This window comes from Anas platyrhynchos, chromosome 3, assembly GCF_047663525.1.
Source record: "Anas platyrhynchos isolate ZD024472 breed Pekin duck chromosome 3, IASCAAS_PekinDuck_T2T, whole genome shotgun sequence".
NCBI lineage: Eukaryota > Metazoa > Chordata > Aves > Anseriformes > Anatidae > Anas > Anas platyrhynchos.
In genome coordinates, this window is record NC_092589.1 from 26,173,862 (window position 1) to 26,193,183 (window position 19,322).

A 19,322-nucleotide genomic window follows, 5' to 3' on the forward strand; every position below is an offset into this window, starting at 1 on the left:
CTTATGCTGGCACCAGCATTCATTTAAGCTCAGATCCAATCACACTGGTGAAGTGACCTCACTGATGTTTTAAAATCTTGTTTGGCTTATTCTGATCCTTCAGTGGCTCGTTGATATTAAGACTGACTAAAAGACTGCATAGCCGAGGCATTCAGCACATTCAAGCATAAGCAGGAAAGCATTCTTCTTCATACAGTACCCCATGCTACAATTTATACAGGGCAATGCTTTAGAGAGAGTATTTTATGCTGCCTTTCAACAGAAGATGCATATCAGCTTTACAGATTAATTGTATACTACAATTGATCATTTAGTGCCTGGATGTATCAACAAAGTGGAAGAAAACAGGAATTTGGGCAACTGAAAACAAGGGCCAAGTAAGTCAGCGAGGGCTACAAAGCTAGTTTGCATCAAATGGGGAATTAAAGAAGGTTCCCACCTCCCACACTGAGACCAACAAATGCAAGTTGTCGGTCTTGCTCTCATCCTGATTTATTAAAGGGTGTGCTCAAGGTGCTGGAAACAGCCCGACTGCTATTTCCCAAGCAATGCTACTGCTTTACAATACGCACCAGCTCTGTCGATGACAGCAATACATCGAAGTACTCCATCCCAACTGTCAGCTTGGCTGCGTGCATAACAGATGGGAAAGACTGAACAGTTAATGCTGTTACTTAGCCTGTTGGCCTGGCTTGTGTGCTCCTAAGTGTTTGATATTGTCTCAGAAAATTGCAACAAGCTTGTGTGATGATATTGACACTGGGGCTTAGACCTACTTTTTCATGACCTTTAGCTTTGCTGATTGCTTTGGAGCTTTTGTTAAATGGCTGATTAAATACCTCACCCTCCTTTTTTTTTTTTTTCTTTTAATAAATATGAATGATGACTGTGTTCTATATCTCCCTGATTTCCTAAGAATGCCAGACATTTTCTCGTAAAGGCATTAATTAGCAAAGGCTTGTGTGACTGACATTTTAGTCTACTGGCACTTTAGGTCCCAGCATCAGCAGCTGAGAATGCCGTGATGTCAGGGAAATGTGTTCTTGACTCCAAATAACAAATGGGATACAAATCTTGTCTCCTTCAGCAGATTTGCCCTTTCCTAACTGTTATGCCACTACAACAGAACTGATACGACAAGACATAATAATTTAAGCTTTGATTACTGACTGATTATAATCCTTTATACACTTATTTGTTGAGATGAATTGGCCTGGTATTCTTAATCCCTGTGTACAGCTAACTTGTAAACAGTGGGCTACAGGGGTTGAACTATCTTCATTGTGGTTCTTGAAATAAGGACTTTCGTTAACAGCAATGAAAAATGGAGTTTTCTTATTTTGCACTAACAGAATTAAAGGCAGAATGTCTTTTTTTTTTTTTTTTTTTTTTAAATAATGAAATGAAATAATACAAAAGGCTATGGGGGGAGATTTTATTCTGCCTCTAAAATATACATGTTAGTTCAACATGATTTTACACAAATTGACAAGAGGATTTTCATTATTAATAAGATGAAATGTAAGGCTTCTAATTAAGTGAAAAACAAACCACTGTAAACTACACTCAGAACACACAAACCTATTAGGTTTTGAATTTAATACTAAATCATTTATCTAACCCCCAGACGATTTGTTGCATGATCTTCCTTGATGATAATTTATTTGATTTGATCTTAAAGCTGATGCAACAGCCAAAATTTTTAGACCCCAGTGCTGAAATGTAGCAAGCTACTCAAAACGATTAGCAGGTAACAAACTGCCTTAGTACTGCTCTCATTAATTTTGGGATAGTAGAGTAATTTACAAGTAAAATGAAACGTCTAATATGATGCAAGAAGTAAATTAGAATCACACTGCTGGACTGTAAAAACAAAAACACCAGAGAGAAAATGACGATTACAAATTTCAGCAGGAAAAATGATAAATAGCCCTTACCCACAGGAGTTTTGGGAAACAAGTAACTAGCGACTTCTAAGTGATTTTAAAATACTAGCTAATGTGGAATTTGCCACATGAAGACAACTATTCAGAGAAAACCTTTGACAGGTAAAGGTGCATCTGCATAGAAATGATGCAATTTGGCTCTGTCTGAAGCAATTACTGTTGCACAGAAAGCTATTTAGCAACTAGGAGCATTACACCTATTTCTGCTCAGCTACATACATGAAACATAGCAGACTGAAAGGTGCCACACATGCAGTTGAAAGCTGAATTTGATTCACAGGATGTATTAACTCTTCTTCACTGCAGTCTTTGAGTAGAAAATGGCTGTTCATAAATGGTGAACAAGTACTACCATACTGACTACACATTTCATTTATGCTGTCATGTTTTCACAGCTTCATAAATCCTCAGTTTTTAAACAAATACCTGATAGTTCATATGTTCAAGTTTTAATAGATCTTGCATCATCTGGAGAAAAACATTTGTGTTGGTTATTATTTTTCTCCTTATATACAAGGGTACCATGTGTCTTATGACATCTTCTAAATAATATGGACAGAAAGTAAATGCTCCTCTTGAAGTTTCTTAAGTACCAAGTATGTACCAATCTCCATATGGAATGACAAGTTATTTTTAAGTGTATAGTCTTTTGAAAATGCCAGCCTTAACACCAGCAAGAACCACATTATCTTGTTTATAGAAGTCTAGGATTTGCACAGATGGGTCCAGATGATCAAGATCACACAGCAATAAACATACCACTCTCTCCAGTTTCATCTGGTAAAAGTCACTGGGCTATGCTTGTTTCATCTGCAGAAATGGGAATAAATGCTAGAAAATCTTTCTCTTATGCCTTCCTAGCTTTAGGATAGGAAAAAAAAAATTGTAACAATTTTGTGTGTGTGTGTGTGTGTGTGCGTGTGTGTGTGCTAATACCTATTAAAATGTCCACATATTCAGGCACATCCTAAAGCAGACCTGCCAGGAGGGCCCAGAAAGCTTTTTTCTAGCACGTACTACAAAAATCATTAGAGGACAGTATAGAAGATCTAAGCTGGGTCACAGTGAAATTACAATTGTTACTTATTTCATGTTTAAATCAAGCTTCAATTATTTCACCCTATCTGTTCCTTAGAACGTGGAAGTTAGGTGCATTAGATGAGATCCCTTCTGAGAAAGCCACTTGGGACAAAGAAGTAGACACAAAGATGACCCCCGAAGAAAATTGCATAAAGCCAATTTCCAAAGTCAGTCAGAATCACCAAAGTCAATCAGTCAATCACCTGAGTGTGTCTTTATTTGCCAGTATACACATCATATTTGTCAGAACATTATCACATTGGTTAATTTAAATTTCTCTAAGTAGAAGATTCATGACATCAACAAAGACTGTGAGAAATGGAGAGGGAATTGGGGATCCTTAGGAAATTTGGAAACAGAGCCAAGAAGTGTGTTAGGGAGAGGATTAGTTAGCTTGCCAAAATTGCTGGTTTTCTTTTAATGCTGACAGGAGTTCAAACAGTTGTCCAAGCGTTAGTATCTCCTAAACAGTGAAGTCTATTACATTTGTTTAAGATCCAATTAACTCCAAAGGAAAGTGACAACAACCAGTTTTAAAAGGTAATTTTTCCTTTTTTTTTTTTTTCCAAATACTTTCCAACAATTAAGTTCACATGCAAAAAGCTGATTCCACATACAGAAAGTAGTTTGAATTAACCAAAGAATATCCATTCAAGTCCCAAAACCGACAAAACCACATTTCACAGAGTAATCAATACAAATAGAGAGAGCAAACAAAATAGAAAACCACAGCTGCAAAGCTTCAGGTATGTAAAATGACTATTTTAATGTTGTGACGGATCCATACTTTGAAAATATACTATAGCATGTTTTCATCAAACTAATATGGAATTAAATTACCTGTGCTCTACAGGTAAATACAACTACAAATAGCTGGTGGCATTTTGCCTCTCCCCAAAATCAGAATAGTAATGGAATGCATGTGCTGAAAGACCAGCTTTTTATTATTATTTTTTTAAACAGAAAGACAGCTGACAACACTAACTAATCTCACACACTGGAAACCCTCAAGATTAATATACGTTAGCGTAAAATGATGAAAATAGGGTGTTGGGGTGTTTTTTTTTTTTTTGCTAGTTAATAACAAAGGAAAGAAAACAAGATATAACTGACATCACACAATTGGAGATGCTGTAGATACAATGTGACACATAATTATAAATCCCTCTGGGGATTTACAATTTGACACCCAATATGCAGATCTGCACATTCATTGCCAGAACTCTGTCTTCACCTGCTGTGGACTGAAATGCCATGAAAGGTATGTCTTCATCTGGATTATAATGACAGTTTCAAATGAAGTCCTAAGAATTTAATAAGCCATGTAAACAGTTGAAAACAGTCATTCACTCTTTCTTACTGCCAAAACGTAAAAATAAATAAATAAATAGAGAATTTTAATTACTGCTTATTCAAATTAAAAGCACAGCAAAACAGAAGAGAAGCTCAAGAAATTCTAAAAGAGGGAAAACTCAGTCACAGACATTTCTTTATAGGCTCCAAGATTCTGTACAGAAATGAAAGCATGAAAACAAAATCAGTGAATTCAAGAAAGAAAATGAGCAGTGATGTTTCACGTCTAAAAAGTTCCACCAAAATGCTTTTTATAAATGCATATAATTAGGAGCACTGTTGGTAACATGACTGTAATATGCCCATTTTCGATGATCTTTGATTGACATATAAAAATAATTCTCCGATTTCTAAACAGGACTTGCAAATATAACCTATTCCCTTTAAAACTGTGCTTAGTGTCTTAAAATGTTTAAGGCTATACATGCACCGAATTTTAAGGAATTTCAAGTTGAAACATTAGTTGAAAACCATGTTATATTCCATAAATTATACAATGAAGAGGATACTAGTTGGAAACGTACATATAATGCAGCATGAGTCTGTTTCCGTAAGACCAGCATATGCTAGACAGTTATCATATGCTATCAGGACTTCAGACACAAAAGCTGAATCTGTTCTCAAAGTTGCACACTTCAGATATATGTATAAAATGAGTAAAATAAGCTAATTTGACAGCACTGATTTATATTTTTGTGATGTGATTTTGATTTAAATACACAAAGAAATATAAATCAAACACATTGCTACCGACACAATAATGCACGACCAGTCAGAAGAGAGGTATCTTGAATTCTCAGCTGCGAGTCACATTTACAGAAGCCTATTTTATATTTGTTCAAAGAGATCCGTTATGTCATTTCTGTCTTTAAGTAACAGCAAGTCCAAACAACATTTGTCCGAAGAATTCAAAACAGACTTGGTTCTTTGGTTAACACCATGTGACTTAGATCAGACACAGGAATCAGATAGGAATAAACAGTCGTGTGAGGAGGTTTCTTGGAGAGGCAGGATGAGCAAGGGAAGGGGAAAGCTAAAAACTCAAAGAAATGCATTGTGTCAAACCAAACTGCCATTTGAAACCTCCTGTACGAGGAATCACTGGGTTAAGACATCTTCTGATTTGCAGTGACATTGCTTACATGTGATAACATTAGTTTCTCTACATATTGGTCTTGTACAAAAGAAACAAGGCACCGAGTGCATCGGTGGCAAACAGGCAGTATAAAAGTATGCAAGAAAATGCTACATACCGTATATTTCATACACTTATTAAAAATGCGGCGAATGTGTGCTATCTCTATGCAATATAATGCTTCACAAACCCAATTCCTTATATCCCAATGAGAGAATGAATTAAAATGTGAAACACATTTTAATAATCTTGCTGATAACAGCACAATTCAGTATTTGTATTCACTACGATCAGTTATTAGCTTATAGTCACCAGAAAACAAGTTCAAAATTACTGAAGATCAAGGGAACTATAATCTATAACTACACTTTTGGGACAGAGCCAGCAGCCTTTACTCATGACAGTCGTCCTGCTAAGAATGGAGAGGAGGCTCAGTTTTACCACTCTTCCTCGCGTTAATTGTACCTTTCCCTGGGTCACTTCAGGGAAATGGATAGAACTGCTTATGGGGAAAGGTTCTGCCCGACATGAAGGAAGAGCACTTAAACCAAGACCAGAGTAAAAGGCAGTAGGTTCAGGCCCTTAGTCATTATATTAGCACTTTAGATTGTGTAACAGTGATACAGCTTGCTCATAGAGCATTTATTTTTACATTGTTAAATCATCTTATAGAAAAATAGGTAAGAAAGCTCTGTAAGAAAGTATATATACTATATAAGGAGAAATCTCTCCTTAAAAAAAGCAACCAAAGGGAAAATTGAATAAAAGATTTCACTAATTACACTTTGTCATGAAAATCACATTAAAAACTGTTGTCATAAACAAAACAGTACGGAGCACTAATGAACCTTGTGGTTTACTGGAAAGGACAGCAAACTAGCTGTATAGTAAAAAAGATCATTGCTCTATTTCCTCCTTTTTTTTTTTTTTTTTGTAAATATTCCGTAATACATTCAACCGCTTAGAAATTTTCTTAAAATGTCATAATAAGCCATTTGAAAAATTCACCGTCAAAATTTGTTCAAAGCCCTGCTCCTTGCCTGCACTATGGCCTAGAAATTACCTTACATCTTAAAGCTATGATAATGCTTCTAGTTAATTCTGAAAATTCACTCAAAGTCATGCTTTGGAAATGAACCAAAAGTTATAAAGCAATCCACTTTAAACCCTAGGCATGCAGTGAGTGTCCATAGGATTTACAAAACACAGCAAAAGAATTAACTCGATAAAACGGGCAAGACTCCTGTCCTCAGATATAAGACAAAAAGGATGACATTAATTACATTCCTGAATGTCCATGAGGTATTCCTTCAGTGGTATGGTAGTACTGCTTCTGCTCTCCTGAGTAGGCTCCTCAGAGACAGGCAACTTTTGGAGGCTTTGTACCAGCTCAACCAGTAAATGCTTCCAAGGAAGTGAATGAATGCTTCTTGCTATTAGGCTAGCCTTGCCCATTTTCTGGACATAGTTGTTTCCTAGTCTTCGTTCCTAAAGGAGCAATACTACCCATCTTCCTAACTCCTGGCACATTCCTCCCCATACAGATCTTATTACATCAGCAAAACCCTGTGTAGCAAAACCTGGCCCAGCACGTATCAGACCAATTTAATTCAGTCACACCATGTCAAATACCAACTAAGCTTGCTACCATTAATCTAATCGTGCTGTATGCAGGTAGGCATAATATAAACAGATACATTGGGTGCATAAGATTTCTGCATAGTCTGCAGAAAGGAAGAAACCCTGCTTGCAATTAAGGAGGGGCAGTGGTAAGTTCGTAAGGCTAAACTAATCCACATCACTGTAGGCCAGTTTGTACTCACCCTGCAAATAAACACTTATTTACCCTTCTTACATCTATAAAATATGCTAGGTTAGCAGCCGAGGGGCTCCCACACAGAGCAACATGGGCAATGTTGGTTGTATGAGCTCCCACAAAGCACACAGCACCTCTTCTCTGAGTAGGGCCCTCCAAGGACTGTGAGGCTCCTCGAGTGGAAGTGGAGTCACTGCAGCTACCTCAGTGTGAGGCCCTCTCTCGTTTTAGCGCCCTTACTCCCAGATGGCATCGCTTCATCAGGAATTGTTTCACTGACAAGAAAATGCTCCTATGACTTCCCCTTCAAAAACTACCACCAGAACAAAGTTGTCTGAAATCCAGCTGTGAAGTACTACAAAATCCAGCAGCTGAGTTAAATAGACCAAAAATACAGAGCATTCTTGACAGCTTGTTCTAACAATAACTTTGCTGAATATTCCAGTTAAAGCAATCAAGATGTTTGACGATTGCTTTAACATTTTTAATGTTGAAGCATTTCCACAAGCTGAGGAATAGAAGAAACAAAAATAAGAGATAATGATTAAATAACTAAGTATCCTGATTTATTTATTTTTTTTAAAAACCTCCATTCACAGTTGGAATCACATTTGATCGTGTTGCAGGTGCCCCACTGTATCTACTCTACTGATCCCATTACACATAACACTTCAGGGTCAGGTCCCCACTCCTGTTGATGCCTGTGGGTTCTTATTAACGTTAATGGGAGGTGTGTATGCACATCAGTGGGAGAGTTAAATGAATGATGAACTTTTACTGAGAATTCAGCTAAAGGAGGAAGTCAGTATGCCTTGCCGCTGGACAAGCCATAATATTAAAATCTGCTTTAGACAAGACAGCCATTTTTCCTCCAGAAAAGTGTGATGAATAAGAGTTTAACCGGACTCTTGGTTAAATGAAAGGGTAATGTGTTCATAGTTTCACATTGAAACGCTCAGGCCAAGAGGCTTCCCCTCAAAGATCATTCTCTGATTTTACCACAGACTTTTTGTTAGAATTTATATGTGTAGGAGCGATCTGTATTCAATCCATCACACCTTTCCTAACTTCTGCCTTTACGCTCAGACTCACTGCTTGGTCACTGTGTGGCTGTCCCTTAAGTCCTGAGCATGGAGCAGCACCACAGGGACCAAGCTTTGAATCCTACCAGTGCCAACCTCCTAAGCAGGGAGCAGAAGCATGGCTCTGCTTACTCTGTGTCTCCACAATTGTGGGAGACAGCGATGTCCTACACAGACCGTGGGCCCTCTCATCCTCCTGCACAGTGATTTCATACTTGTCTGTACAGATGGCAACCTTGCCCATACCACACACTGAAAGGAATGAACCACCTTTCTTCATAGCTATGATACTTTAAGATGACTTTACCTTTGAGAACACCTATGTGAAATATTCTAAATATTAAAGCAAATAGATTACATGCAGAAAGGATGAAATATTTTCCAGAATAGAATCTGTAAGAACTTCACTGTTCTACAATTATTTAAGGCTACACTGTCAGAAAACTAATTCAAGAATTGTAATCTCTACATGGTATATTGGCACACAGAAAAGTGATTAGATAATTTGATAAACTCTTCCAAGTACTAATTGTACTTTTGAACAAAAATAAGCAACAAAAACTATGAAGAAAGCACCGACAAGTCTGAGGAAAACATAACTGTCTCTTTCTAATTTGCTTCAAACACTTTGTTCTGTAGAAATTCTGTTCCATGCTTGAGATTTCAGTTAATGCACCAAAATGCACTATATGCTTAAGCCCCTATGGGGGCTTCTGCATCTAAGGCAGATTTCAGATAGGAAAGTATCGGTTCGCATAAAGCAGTAAGAAGAATATAATGACAAACAATGCATAAGAATGGGATCTACAAAGAAAGAACAACATGACAGCTACTGATACTGTAACTAATTCATAAAAATCCCAGGGTGAATCCAATTATTGGTGTGACTGGTTTTGCATGGAAAATCCATATTCTACTGCCTGAAAATTAAACATTCATTTCCATTCTTTACACATTCAGTTTCCAGCCTTTGTACAGAATAAATCCAAATAAGGCAAACCCTCTTCCGCATAGCACAAACTGGACCTGACTACTGTGGGAAAAGTCACATAATCTAGAAAGAGATTCTTTTTATTCCCAATTGTGCCCAATGCAGATTATTTTCAGTATCTGCTATGTCTAAATTAAGGTTTTAGTGTCTTAGAAATCTGAATGATTAGATGTAAAATTGAAGTAATGCAACCCACAAACATAAACCCAAGTCAGGACACTATTAGTTTAGTTTGGATTCTGTAAGAGGTTACTTGCTGCACCTTCCAAACTCACTTCTTCAATGGCAATGTTAAATATATCCTCCACTGGAATTAACTTCCTCAGTTCCTACTGTTAAAAACTGTAAATTATTTTAAATCAAAATCTGTACAAAGAGACAACCAGTAAGAGACAAGTTTCAGCTTTAGGAAAGAGCGTTCAAACATCCACAAACAGAATGAGTAAAAACACTTCCACATCCATTGAAAAGTTGCTTTTGATCAGCTTCTAAGACAGTTTCTATCATAGGAAAGCTATAAGGATTGGGAAAATCTGAGCATTTTCCTTATGCATATAAAATTAATGTTGATTATTATTATTATTATTATTAAATTCTACACTCAACATTACGTTTTACAAACCGAGCAACAAAAAGGACTAAAAGAGACAACTTGTAGCACTGCAAGATCATTCCTGGTTAAAGAGTTTTTGGATTATTCGTATTTAATAAATAAAGCTTCTGTAAATGAAGCAGCAATGTAATAACAGATTAAAAATCAGGCCTGTTAACCTTTAAATCTGAAAACCTGGCTCTGCAAATAAACCCTTTGGAAGGCACCAAATAAACTAAGAAGTGGAATTACAGTAGTCTTTAAAAAGGCCCTAGTGAACTTGTTAAGTAGTATGAGAATTTGAGAACCACATGAAACGTCTTTAGTATAGTATAGTCACTGTCTCCAATCTCACTGTACTTGACTATATACCCTAAAGCCAGGATGGTTCAAAGGTATTACAAAGAAATATGAGAGAAAAAAAAAAATTGTCCTAATGAGAATGGTCTAGGCTACCACTAATTCTCTCAATACTATCCAAAACTTCTGTCTTCTACCCACCAAGTGCTAAAAAACAGTAAGACATCACCATCATTTATAAGAAAAACAAATTTGCTTGCTTTTCATACAGCAACAATTACAATTTTAAATGAGACATCATTACAGGCAAAGACAGTATTTGAACTGGAAAGTGTTTAAAAAAAAAAAAAACATTTACTCAATAATCCACAGTTTCAGTAATCTGACTTGGATTCAGCAGTCAGACAGTTAGTGTGATTCCAGTTAAAATATTTGGGACAAATAGGAATCTCAGAAGCACAGATATTTCCCCAATTTCAGTGGAAGCCAGAAGTGTTCATTGGTAAACTTTTTTTGTGATACTGTGGCTCCTTTTGTTCTTTGAAAGCTGCTGTTCCCAACCTGAATATAAGCAAGGAAAATTTCTATGTTGGGTGTGAATATTAATTCATTTGCTGGCAAATCACTTGGGAAAAAAAAAAAAAAAAAAAAAAAAGAACTCACTAATGTTGTCTTCTCCAAGAAGAAAGGTAAAAAATTCTGGTCTGACCTGTACTTCCAACAAAGGGCATACAGTAATCCCTAACACAGCTCAGAAAAGACTCAAGCAAACGTCTATTTCAACAGAAGTCACAATATTTCTCATTCATTCTGAGCAGTTCAACTGCTTCCACTTCCTTCAGTCTTTCAACCTAACTTCCAACTGTTGACATTTTAAAGAAATACATATATATATATATTTATTTTTTTTAACGAAAAAATATTTTAGTAAAATCGTGCTCTATGAGCTTCCTACATTGGAATACACGAATACAGGAGGTGCTTTCAACAGAAAGTTACATAGTTTTACAGTACAACCTGTCTAAGGAGATTTGGAAGGGACCAAATTAATGATCTGGTCTCTTTGGATTAGGCAGAAGTACAGGCAAGAGGGAAAACCCCAATTTATGCCATATAGAGAGCTCGTTCCTGTCACAGACTGAAGAAACATTTATTTTATGTCAAAGTTCACCTGATGCCCAAATGCTAGTATTTTTCAAACCAACTGGATATCAAAAATGAAAACTTAATTGGACTAAGCTCCTGGAAAGAAACTCGGTGTTAAACAACAGTATATTCATATATGCTGTATTACTAAATGTTCTTCTCCACTGGTGGGCTTGGTTTTTATGGTGGTGTTTTTCATTGTTGATTTTTTTCTTTACAGATCATCAAATTTTTCTTTTTTAGTGCAAATTATTGACCCTTAATCTGAATGCAGGCAGGTCAGAAGCTACAGTATAAGAGCACTACAAAAAGTACACAAGAAGGAGCATACGCTAATTTGGAGAACCTCACATAAAATATTACTGAATTGTAAAACACAAAACAAACCCAAATGAATACAGCATCAGGTGGCTAGGGGAGGGACTGCTAACATGTTTGCATATAGCAAGGCTCCTCTAACACCAAGGATGTGCCTGATACTAAATGACGATTATATATTAAATCCCGCCATTTGTGCACTCTTTAAAATGGAATGTTGATCTCATTTTCCATTTCCACAACAGATCTGTTGACTGTGACCGGAAATAATGATCATCTTGAAAGACAAAACTTCCTTATAACCACAACCGCACTTTGTACCGTCCTTTAAGATTCTAGTAAAGTATGCCATCTACATACTTGCTGTCCTTTAGATTCTTTCATCTCAGTCCAGTGATTAAGTTCATCTTCTCCTGAGCTGTTAAGACCTAAGGAAATCCACCCTATCATCTCTTTTCGTTTCATGCTGCGTTTATTATATACAGACAATATGAGTGTCACATCCGAAAGCTGAAACAGTGCAACTTGGAAAACGAAGGTTTCTTTGTATACTGGATTTGGCTGTCCTCGACGGATTGAAGTTTTGCATTTGGACATCTCTTGCCCCATGGAGTTCAGCAGTGTTAACTTAACATATGTATCTAAAAAATAAATCATAGTTTGGAATATCAGAAGTCTTAGAACAAATGTTTTTGATAATGAGATATTTACAAGATTCTCAAGGATATGGTGTATACCAGGCTGATTGAACACAGCTTAGATTAGACACATGAAGAAGATGACAATTAAGCAAAATAGTACAAACACAATAACAAAGTAATTAACTTCAGTACTATGTAAATGGGTTAAATTAAAGGTATACCTCATGATCCTTCTTCCCATTAAGCCCCTTATTTGTTCAAAACAAACTTAAATTAACACTTAGCAAGCTCCAACTAGCCACAACACTGTAAAGCATACCACTGAATTTTCAGAGAATAAGAATGAGGTAGAATAAAGACAATGAAGAGAAAAAGAAAAAAGTTGATATGCAGTGATGATATCAAAACAGCCAGGATGAAATGCTTAAGAATAATCTCTGCATGGATGTGGTTCTCATTTTGGGCTTTATTTTATTTGTTTTAAAGACCAAAACATAGCAAAGTGCATTCAAAAGTGAAAGTTTACAAAATAGAAAATAAAATTACTAATTTCTAGATTCATGAAGGAATACATTTTGCCTTTAGAAAAATCATTTTTTAAACAATTCAGTATGGTTGTTTAAAGTGCTCTTAGCAAGTACATTTAGGAAGCTGATGCAAGTGAGTGTGGCTAGCATACAAAGAACGTTAGTATTTGGGTATAAATACTTATTTTTAAAGCTCTATTTTCATTTGACTAGAAGCATCAAACCATGCTCCTGCAGAAAGTTGTGCATTTATGAAGTCATAGTTATAACTTATTTTAAGAAACATGCCACTATTAAATAATCTTTTTTTTTTTTTTTGCATTCTTTATTCCTGCCACGAATAATAGCAAATAATATTATTAAAAATTCAAGTTTCTGTAAAAAGAAACATTGCATAATTTCACTATGCAGGTACACTGAAATCCCATCATCCATAATCAGAGATAAATGCAATTTGTGCATTAAAGAGTGTCACAAATAATAAACATATACTGTTATAAACCAATAAGGTAGGCAGCCGTGTATAGCTTTACTGCTGGCAAGTTTTCTTTTGCATGAAAAAGACAACATCCAATTAGTGTCTACAGGAACTCACCTCGGATTATATAAACCTGTCCACCTATCAAGTGTTTTAGACAACAGAACAGTCCATCTGACAACAGGGGGTGGAAAGCAGTAAAAGAAATAATGACCAGATGTCAATAGCTGGGTGAGAGAGGATCAAAGGTTAGAGTTTAAGAGGAAACACTATTCACTGGAGTGGAAGAGCACAAAACCTTTGCAGCATAGATCAGGAAAAGGATTGAACAAAAGGATCGTTGGGTAAAATTTCATGAAATGACAATTTTGTGCAGTTTTTGTGTAATCTTTAACAAATTACACTGCTTATATAATGGGTTATCTTAGCGCTTACAGCTACTGGGTTCTAAAGCACACTGAACACAGAAAGAATCATGCAGACGATCAGGTTACAGAAGACTGGGTTAAAATCACCGTATCCATTTTATCAACCCTTGCGCTTTTTCATGCAAACTCCAGCATATTAAGAAAAACTGCACATGGTGGTTATACTTATACATTAAAAGCAATAAAATGAAAAATCACTGACCTGCAAACTAAGCTTCTTGTGCCCTTAGGTATTAGTTACAGCTACATGATTTTAACACTTTACTTCTTGAGTAGAAGGAGTTGGGCACAAGAATGACTCTAAAAGTCTACCCAAAGCTGAGGGATGCTTACATCCAAAATTCATGTATGAGTCTCTCTATTTAAATGTAAAGATCTCAGTTGTTAAAATTCATATATTTATGGATCTTGTGTGTGTGCAAATACGCATGCATGCATATAACGTGCAAAAACTTTTCAACAAAATGTTAACAGATACTAAGAAGCATCCTTCTTTTCTCAGACAAAATATTAATTGTCACAAAAAGAAAAGACAGACTCTATCACCAGCTTTGACTGCTTGCAGGATTTAGCTTATTTGCTTGTATAAGTCCCTAAATGAGTTACTAAATAAAATTTAAAATATGCAGCAGAGAAGCATAGACTACCAAGAAGCAGAAATGAAGAACTTAATCCTATTTGCTGCAGAAGCATTTCACAAAAATTGCATAGGTTTGTGATCCAGGATACAGGAAGGATCACTTGCAAGAAATAAAAATTGCTATCCTTTCTATTGGATTTTCTCAAGACCTGAATGAAAACTGACCCGTGTATGCACTTTGCAGCACTACTAAAGATTTTGGAGCACTGATTGTTCAAACAACAAATGTGGTCAGAGCATTTCGCTATCAACCTCCTGGGCCTTAGTTTTCATTTTATGGAAATGATATCACAGAGAACGGCTGTTATATGGTCACAATGCACTTGGGCAGGGAGTTAGGAAATGGCAATTGCATGCATCTGGGTCCAGGAATTCACAAGAAATTCTTCTCGTTTGGTGGGGGTGCACAAAACAACCAACAGAAGAAATTTGGATTCCACAATATTGTGTGCACTGTCTTACCAGACCTAGAAGGTGCATTAGTTTCCATCTTTCTAGAAAGAAAACTCTAAACCCACATGTGTGTAAGCAGAAGTGCACTATTATTATTGTGAATATCAAAACTTTCTCCTATCCTTCAGAAAGGATGACAGAAGGTAACACACAAGAGTAGTTATTTGGAAACTTTTGTCATCAGAAAACTTACTCTCCAAAAAGAAGACAGAACATGCTATTAAAGAGTTGTGTGTCGTGTTCTATGCTGCTTTCTTGCATTCAAAGTAAAACTTTTGACCCTGGTGGTGTACGCGACTGTTAGCACAAGAGCAAAATTTGGGAATCAACTTACAGGGAAATAAACATACCTGTCTTCAAAACAAGCATGGACTCCCTGTTCCCAACTAATTCTCATATTCTAAATGTTCAGAAAAACTTGTCTTTCCCTAGAGATTCCAGTGTCTGTGGCTCTTCTTGGCTTTCCTCATCTATTTCTATGCTTTGTCTCTAAATAGGTGACTCCAGGGCAGCTACCTAATTATATAAAAGTATTTGAAATTCTTCTTTGGCTTTCCTTCTCTGGCCATATTAATGAATTCTGGCTCCATCAGTGTGAAAAGTATACAGAAAGCAGAGCAGAGTGTAGCTGAGCCAAACGTAATTAATGAATGGAATAAAACATGGGTCAGGAAAGAAAGAGAATATCAGTCTCAAGTTGTTTGGCTTACTTCCTAAAATGTGAAGGCAATGTGAGATGTGAAAACCACTTACAAAACATCAGAAGCCTACTGGATAATCCAGTAGTGTCATACAAATCTGGGGATTAGAAACAGAAAGAGAGACTAAAACCTGAGCCTCCAAGACTAAACCAAGAGGAACAGGTAGGTATGTCTGGCTACAACTGATATAAATCAGACTCATCATCTAAAGAACACGGAAAACAAAAGTTCATTACTAAAATTTCTCAAGCTGTATCAAAGAATTAGAGACAGTAAAAATATTCTGTGTGTGACATTCCATCTGGCTGAAATTTAAAAGTTTATTTCAGACAAATATATTTTTGAACAAATGCTTGAACACGCAGTTCAAGTCTTCGCTGATTATAAATCTTCCTTCTGTACAGTATATATGCCAAAGGTCTCCATTTGTTTCTATGCTGTCTTCATTGACATTCCTAAATTAAATATATTACTACCACGTATACACAGGCATGTAAGCAATTAAAGGCCACAGTGTCAAACCCTCTAGGAACAGGGGTAACTGTTCACAGTGTTTAGATTAATATTTGCTGGCATGTACTTTCTCTTTAAACACTAACTTTTTATTCTTGGCCCATGATGTGAGGCATTAGTAATTTAGCAATTAATCACTATGATAAAGGTAATTTATTACTCAGTCATCATGAAAAATTAAAGCAGCCGTGTCAACTTTCAATTAATATTTTGAATTTCAGATTTTTGCTATTTCCCAACTGACTAGAAATATAAAACATGAAACAGATTAGTTGATGATTGCTCTATTTCATTTTGATTGGGTAAGACTAAATGATAGGATTGAAGTCCTTACTACCAAGATCCCCACCAGTACAGAGGCATTAGAATGAAAAAAGATTTTCACTCACTGGGTGGTCTGTTTGCTGCCAAGTTTTTGAAGTGGCTGCCTTTTATCACTTCTGCTGATAATCTTCCAGTTGTGGCATTATAAAGGAGGCCAATGAGGATTTCTGGAGCTGAGCCATGCACCAGAGACTGACAAGAGGAGGTGCTTTCACTGCAGGACACTTCTGACATGCTCATTTGAGAGTCACAACCCTATAAAACAAAAGAAAAAGTTCTGTGCATTCTATTCAAGTATGTTATTGGGAAGTTAATTTTTAGAATAACACACTGAAAACTAGAAAAGTAACTTAATAACAAATTCCATTCAGTCACCCAATAAGAAATGTAATTCCTTAATATATACTTGGTTCACAAGTAACAAAGACTAAAGTAGCCCAGAATTAAAATGTCTTAATTTTGTGTTTCTGTTGCTTCATCATTCAGAAGAAATAATTAAAGAAGATGAAAAGCAGCCTTCATGGTCCCTATTTACTTCAATAGGTAAGATAAGACTTGTAACATAATTTGTTAGCATCCTGGAGAACATTAAACCTTGGATCCTTTACTTTCCAAGAATGGAAAGCACTAGTGGAACTTTGAAGATAATAAAATGCAGGAGATTCTTATTCATTTTTTGTAAATGTTATTCTCTAGACTGAGAAGTTGGGACTAGAAAAATAACAGAACACATGTAAATAGAAAAATCCACTCTCTCTAGAATAAATTAGCTTACAAGAAATTTAACTGATTCATGGTTACAGAATTCTAATAGAACCTTCATCTTGGGTGGGACAGGAAGAATGCCATCCTAAAAGTCAGCAAGGGATGCATTAATTTCCAGCATACAAGCCTCCAAAAAATTCATCTCTCTCACACATTCTCACGTCTTTGATTGGAGTTTCTAATATTCACTTTTATCCTTTTAATCCCCTCATTCCTGGCATTAAAAAAAAGCAAAAAAATACACTTTTGCTACACTGCCATGCTAATCATATCAGTTATTCTACTTTAATTTCCTGCTTTCATTCACGGGCATCTAGAATTGTACCAATTAAAACAAGAAACTGGACAGTATCTAGCCAATGGCATGCAATTTGCTTGGCAGCCAAGAACTTTGAATCATTAGCACGTCCCTTTATGACTCTCTAAAAAACACATAAATTGGATCCACGGATTTTTCAAATATGGCTTGACTCATTTGGGAATCTGACAGCACTCTTTCAAGGAGTCATGATGATTTTGTGAAGCTGATTATTCCTGATTCCAAATGTCTCTATCATTTCCAGCAACAGCTGACATGAGCATGAGATCAGTACTAAAACCTAAATTGCACAAATCCTCATCAAGATAAAAGTTAGCTTTAAAAGCAAGTAACTTAATTTGACATATAAAGCCCAAATGCATTACAGAATCTCAAATTATAGAAGAAATGGTACCTACGAAAAGAAGCGATCAGCCTACAAGATCCTTCATACTGACATTTGAACTACTTCTCAACAAAACGTTTCCAAGAAGTTTGACAGAACCTTCCAGTAGCAATCAATTTCCTCATTAGGAAACATTCACTGGTGCTAGCAAATGTGTTCTTAAAACTAAAGAAGGACCTCAAGAAAATTCTCCGACTTCATCCACCAAACTGCAAACTCTGATTTTAAATCTTTGGTTCTTTCTCCAGTAGTTCTTTATTCAATTCCAAGAACAAATTTCAAGTGGGATACAAACTGTAAATTGCTGAAAATGAACTACAAGTATGCATTTATTCCCTTGTTCTTGGCACTCTCAAAACAGGAGATTACAAAGTGGAAAGTTTAAAAGAAAGATAACTTGATTCAGACTACACACTGCACATACACTTGAAAACCTCAGCCTGTCATGACTGCAGATCTTACTTAAGTTTTCTAGCCTTTCAAAAATTTAACATGTTATCCCTATGGTGCTTAGTCATATTGTTTTGTTGAGCCAGGAATTTAAACACAGACAGCCTGATACTGTTCAAAGTGTTGGTCTCTAATTTGATTGTGGTCATTCAAAAAACAGAAGCCCACAAAAAAGTCCACAAGAGAGGAAGGTGCAGTTATATTTTGTCAGTTTTCTTTTGAAAGAAAACAAAGATCCTATGTGGAAATGCAAGAAGAAGAAAGAGAAACTGGGGAAGGTAGATTCAGCAGAGACCATCAGGAGTTGGACTTGATGATCCTTATAGGTCTCTTCCAACTTGGGATATTCTATGATTGCATGATGCTATGACTTAGATCAACAACTGTGAATTTTTAATTGCATGACAAAGTTGAAATCAGGGATATTGAGTATCATTAGATGTCTTCTGAAAAGTACTTTCTCCAGTACAGTTTGTTGTTCAGATTATACAATCTCTTCAGCATTTTAAGCAAGGCATTCCAGGATACTCACAGGTGTTTGTAAATAACCTGACTTCATGACAAGTCCATAAGCTGCCCCAGAATTTAAAATACAACAGGCACTTCTCCAAGTTCAATCTAACTTTTTGTTTGTTTCTCCTGGTTACATGGTCAAAATTCAAGAAGAATGCTAACTCATCAAAAAAAGAGCAAGAAAAGAAGTTGCATTTTTACCTGCTAAGAATGTAAGCTTCATGATCACATGCCAAATTGTGAAACATTAACACTAAAGCTGCTAATTAGTACAACATGAATAGAAACTTAGCTACAACAAAGCTTTCATCTCATGACATTACAGTGCTACCAGAGTGCTTTTCATCTCTGTATAGATCTACACTCAATCCTTCTGTAAAAGTATGTATAGGTCACTTTGATAACGTTTCACTGTGGGAAATGTAA

The 19,322-nt window shown here is 36.0% G+C and overlaps 1 protein-coding gene across 10 annotated transcripts in view; it reads right to left on the reverse strand.

The window, feature by feature from the left end:
• The window catches only part of SYT14 (synaptotagmin 14), a 98,009-nt gene that overhangs the window by 5,479 nt on the left and 73,208 nt on the right, over window positions 1-19,322 (reverse strand). For 4 of the 10 annotated variants that reach the window (XM_027452995.3, XM_027452997.3, XM_027452994.3 and 1 more), the window contains 3 exons: window positions 16,530-16,719; window positions 13,523-13,579; window positions 3,217-12,400 (listed from right to left, as the gene is read on the reverse strand). In XM_027452995.3, the coding sequence (XP_027308796.1) occupies window positions 12,087-12,400; window positions 13,523-13,579; window positions 16,530-16,719 (561 nt within the window). In that variant the 3' untranslated portion in view covers window positions 3,217-12,086. Of the gene's footprint in view, window positions 1-3,216; window positions 12,401-13,522; window positions 13,580-16,529; window positions 16,720-19,322 lie in introns of those variants that run through there. The other 6 variants (XR_011808107.1, XR_011808106.1, XM_072035573.1 and 3 more) reach the window with 2 other exon arrangements.